This window comes from Charadrius vociferus, unplaced genomic scaffold (genome assembly GCF_000708025.1).
Source record: "Charadrius vociferus isolate BGI_N301 unplaced genomic scaffold, ASM70802v2 scaffold364, whole genome shotgun sequence".
NCBI classification, from domain to species: Eukaryota; Metazoa; Chordata; class Aves; order Charadriiformes; family Charadriidae; genus Charadrius; species Charadrius vociferus.
The window spans coordinates 18,431-19,858 of record NW_009648039.1 but is presented as its reverse complement, the minus strand read 5'-3'; the positions used below and the strand labels follow the sequence as shown (position 1 = coordinate 19,858).

The 1,428-nt window shown below is 64.6% G+C and overlaps 1 protein-coding gene across 1 annotated transcript in view; it reads right to left on the bottom strand.

The window, feature by feature from the left end:
- Positions 1-1,428, bottom strand: part of LOC104285149 (myosin-7-like) — a gene marked incomplete at its 3' end in the record, with an annotated part of 12,312 nt that overhangs the window by 2,220 nt on the left and 8,664 nt on the right. The window contains 3 exon segments of the mRNA XM_009883555.1: positions 118-426; positions 564-688; positions 770-1,007. Of these exon segments, the coding sequence (XP_009881857.1) occupies positions 118-426; positions 564-688; positions 770-1,007 (672 nt within the window).

Below are 1,428 nucleotides of genomic sequence, written 5' to 3'. Positions count from 1 at the left end.
GTGTCCGGCGGGGCCGGGGGGGCGGAAGTTGAGCGGGGACGGCCGGAGGGGGGACGGCGGACATCCACCCGGCCGTCCCCGTGGGGCGGTGGCCACCCCCCGGCGGGAGGGACGTGCCTTGAGGTGGCCCTGCAAGGTCTTGACTTGCTTCTGGGCCTCGGCCGCCAGGCGGTTGGCGTGGCCCAGCTGGATCTCCATCTCGTTGAGGTCGCCCTCCATCTTCTTCTTCAGCCTCAGGGCCTCATTGCGGCTGCGGGTTTCGGCATCCAGCGAGGCCTGGAGTGAGTCCACCACCCGCAGGTGGTTGCGCTTGGCCTGCTCCATCTCCTCGGCCTTCTCAGCCAGCTTGCGCTCGTAGTCCACCTTCACCTGGTTGAACTCCAGCTGGGCCCTCAAAATCTTCCCTTCCTCGTGCTCCAGAGAGGCCTCGGGGGAGACAGAGAGGACATTGAGGCCCCCAGAGGGGACCGGGAGAACGTGGGGAAACATGGGGAAGAGCACGCTGAGGCCCGGGGAGGTGACCGGGAGACGGCGGGGACGCGGGGAGCGGTGGCCGGCCTCACCTCGGCCTCCTCCAGCGCGGCTTGGAGCTCCAGCTTCTCGGCGTCCCGCTGCTTCGGCACCTTCTCCAGCTCGTGGATGGTCTTGTGGCTGGCCCCCAGCTGCTCCGTCAGGTCCGAGATCTCCTCTGGGTGGGGGACAACCCCTCAGCCCGGGGCGGGGTGGCCGCAGGGGACACGGGGCGGGCAAGGGGACGCCGGGGTCTCACCTTGGAGGTTCTTGTTCTCCCTCTTGAAGGTCTCCAGGTGGTCCAGCGACTCCTCGTAGGCGTTCTTCAGCTTGAAGAGCTCGGTGCTGAGGGACCTGGCCTCCTTCTGCGACGCCTCCAGCTCCGTCTGCGACTCCTCGAACTTCTGCTTCCACTCCGCCAGCACCTGCGGGACAACCCCGGGGACGCCGGTCACCCGTTTTTCCATCTCCTCCTCTTCCATCTCCTCCTCCTCCATCTCCTCCTCCTCCATCTCCTCCTCCTCCATCTCCTCCTCCTCCATCTCCTCCTCCTCCATCTCCTCCTCCTCCATCTCCTCCTCCTCCATCTCCTCCTCTTCCATCTCCTTCTCTTCCATCTCCTCCTCCTCCATCTCCTCCTCTTCCATCTCCTTCTCTTCCATCTCCTCCTCCTCCATCTCCTCCTCCTCCTCCTTCATCTCCTCCTCCTTCATCTCCTACTCCTCCATCTTCTCCTCTTCTATCTCCTCGTCCTCCACCTCCTCCACCTCCTCCTCCTCCTTCTCCTCCTCCATCTCCTCCTCCTCCATCTCCACCTCCTCCTCTTCTCCTCCTCTTCCTTCTCCTCCACCTCCTCCTCCTCTCCCCAACAATCTCCTGGTGGGGACTGGAAGACCTCCCGAAACCCTTGTCCGCCTT